Source organism: Brassica napus, chromosome A10 (genome assembly GCF_020379485.1).
Source record: "Brassica napus cultivar Da-Ae chromosome A10, Da-Ae, whole genome shotgun sequence".
Classification (NCBI taxonomy): Eukaryota; Viridiplantae; Streptophyta; class Magnoliopsida; order Brassicales; family Brassicaceae; genus Brassica; species Brassica napus.
The window spans coordinates 7923339-7926358 of NC_063443.1; the positions used below are offsets into that span (position 1 = coordinate 7923339).

General features: G+C 36.6%; 1 protein-coding gene across 1 annotated transcript; it reads left to right on the plus strand.

Annotated features, from left to right (window-relative positions):
* Positions 1–601: 601 nt before the first annotated feature.
* LOC106403372 (rRNA 2'-O-methyltransferase fibrillarin 1-like) lies at positions 602–2441 on the plus strand. Its single transcript, XM_048742132.1, has 7 exons — positions 602–681; positions 1037–1205; positions 1362–1457; positions 1558–1614; positions 1715–1843; positions 2158–2226; positions 2319–2441. The coding sequence occupies exons 1-7, from the start codon at positions 602–604 to the stop codon at positions 2439–2441; spliced, it is 723 nt and encodes a 240-aa protein (XP_048598089.1).
* The last annotated feature ends 579 nt before the right edge of the window (positions 2442–3020 follow it).

Below are 3020 nucleotides of genomic sequence, written 5' to 3' on the forward strand. Positions count from 1 at the left end.
CTTGGCATGTTTGTGATGTGGAATCTGACTGTTAAGTCTTTCCAAATCTCAGACGCATCCTGAAATCGCAAGATACTGCCATAGATCTGCTTTGTGACAGAGTTTAATATCCAAGCTTTGACCATACTATTGCATCTTGACCATATACGATAATGAGGATGCGTTTCAATAGGTCGAGGCAAAGATCCATCAACAAATGCTATCTTGTTTTTCGCCTCTAACGCAATCGTAATAGCTATGATCCAAGTGTTATAGTTTGATCCATCAAGTACCTCAGATATGAGAGATGTTCCTGGATTGTCACCACTTGTGAGAAAATATGGTGAGTATTGAACCCCGTCGAAGTTGAACGCTTCGCGAGATGAGATCGGAACTTGTGAAGAAGACGGATTCGCCGCAAAAGTCACCGGAACGGGTGAATCTTGTACGGGAGGAGATCGAGTCGAACCACGAGCTGCAGATGAAGCACCACGAGCTGTTCGTCTCGTTGATCGGCGTAGAGTAACCATATTTGAGCTCAAGAACGGCGGAATAACCGGAGAAGCTCAGGGACGACAGTTTGATCGGAAAAAGGATTCCGATCAGAGATATAACGGCGGAGATGGCGGAGGATCGTATCGTTGATTGTAGTAACCTGGCTCTGATACCATATTACTGTTTTGAGAATGATCGAATGAAAAAGTAATCTTCATTCATTTTCTGTTACAGATTCAGTTACAAGGTTTGACTTTTATAGAACAAAGTAAACCGAATCAACGGTCCTAAACCGGAAATGAATTAACAACATAACCAATCTAAACCGACTTCATACTTATACTCCAATAATATTCGTTATCTTTCTTTCTTTTTTGAACAACACCTATACTCGTTATCTAAACTCGCTTTAGTTATCGCAATATCTCTAGCTGAATTGATCCTTAGGGTTAGACTGTTCTGAGTCTTCACTGCTTCAATCCAATAGTCTAATGGGAGCAAGGTTTAAAATACTCTCCTCTGATTAGTTTAATATCGGTTTATGTATATGGTTTATGCTCAGGAGTGTCATTAGAGGCAGTGGAAGAACGGAGGGAGGGAACGAAGGGATAGTAACTCCTCACAGGCACGCAGGAGTGTTCATGATTGCTAAGGGTAGAGATTGTACTATTCTCACTAAGAACTTGGTCCCTGGAAAAGCCCTTTACAACGAGGAGAGACTCTCTGTGCAGGTATGATTTGCTCTCTAATGGGTCTTTGATGGAAACATGTGTTAGAACCAGATGATTTATTTCTTGTTCTTGTTCATATATTTCTCCATGACACCGCTGTAAAAGTTGCATTTTTCTTGTTGTATTCTTATAGTTTAAGCCCTTTGAATTTTGTAGAACGAAGATGGAACTGAGGTTGAATACAGAGTTTGGGACCCTTTCCGCTCTGATTTAGCTGCTGCAGTTGTTGGTGGTGCTGACAACATTTGGATCGCAAGTCCCATACCTTTTTTATTTCATCAAGAAACATCAAGTAACAATAATCGTTTTTCTGACATATTATTTATAAAGACTTTGGTTCTTAAAATTGTAGAAACCTGGTGCTAAAGTTCTTTACCTTGGTGCTGCTTCTGGAACCATTGTCTCTCATGTTTCTGATATTGTTGGACCGTAAGTGAACCCTTAAACCTAACCCTTGATTTTATATTTCTTTGTATTGTTTGCTTTATACTTGCTTTTCTGGTTGGTAGGAGGGATGTGTTTATGCTATCGAGATTTCTGAGAAAAGTGGAAGAGAGTTGGTGAACATGGCAAAGACGAGACCTAATGTGATTCCAGTCATTGAAGATGCTCGAAATCCTGCTAAATACAAAATGCTTGTGAGCATGGTTGATGTGTCATATGCGCTGATCTTGCTCAGCCAGATGAGGTTTTATCTTACCTTACACAAACTATTTACTAATATCATCACCATACTGCATTGTGTATAGTATATTATATAATGCTTGCATTGAAAAGTATTCATCCAAAACTAGCAGACAAACATCATAAAATTCGATTTGAATTCTATATACTCCATAATGCTACTTTAAATCTCTTTATAAGCAAAGAATTTTCGTGTCGTAAGTCATTTTTCCAAGATTCATGTCTATGCGAGACTTATATGTGGTAGTATGTTACCTATACTATGCAGGCTATGATATTAGCTCTTAATGCATCTTTCTTCCTCAAAACTAGAGGTCACTTTTCGTTGATAATAAATGTAAGTAATAACACTTCGAGACCCTTGATTCAAATCAAATAATTCTCTTTTAGTTTTGGTCAGTATTTAAGTGTTTTTAATTCTTCATACAGGCCGATATACATCACTTAACAATGCAACCAGAAGAAGTGTATTCGAACGAAAGGAAGAAGCTGCTAGAGGATGAGTTGAGACCATCAGAGCAAGTGACTCTTGAGCCTTACGCTTACGCATGACCATGCTTATGTTGTTGGTATAAGCAGAAAGCTGCCTACTACTACTACTACTACTACATTAGCCAATCAAGTCTCTTTACTTTAGTTTGTGATTATTGTGAGAAGTTTCACATCCGTTTAGACTTTATAAGGGTTTAGGGGGTGTTATTAGATTGTGAATTTTTAAAGAGTTTTCTGGATTTGGATTTTATAACAACTTTTGTGTTATTCAATTAAGGCTTTTCAAAAGTATGTTAAAGTTTGATGTTATTGGTTTATGAATTTTTAATAAGGGGCTGTTTGTTTCACCATCTGTCATTTTCATCCAAATGATTCATTTGTATGATCTATTCAGATATCCATTCAGATTTTTGTAATTGTTTGTTTGTCCATCCACATAGCTCAGCTAGATGAATCATCTAAATGGATCTTATGTTTGTTTCTTTATTTTCATTTCCATTCAAATTGGTTTAGTAAACAAATTAGCAAAATACTCTTGTGTTGATTTAATCATATGTTTGATATTAATTTTAACTATATTGCATTTAATTATTTAGTTCAATATATTTAAATTAGAATTTCAAAATTAACGAGTTTTCT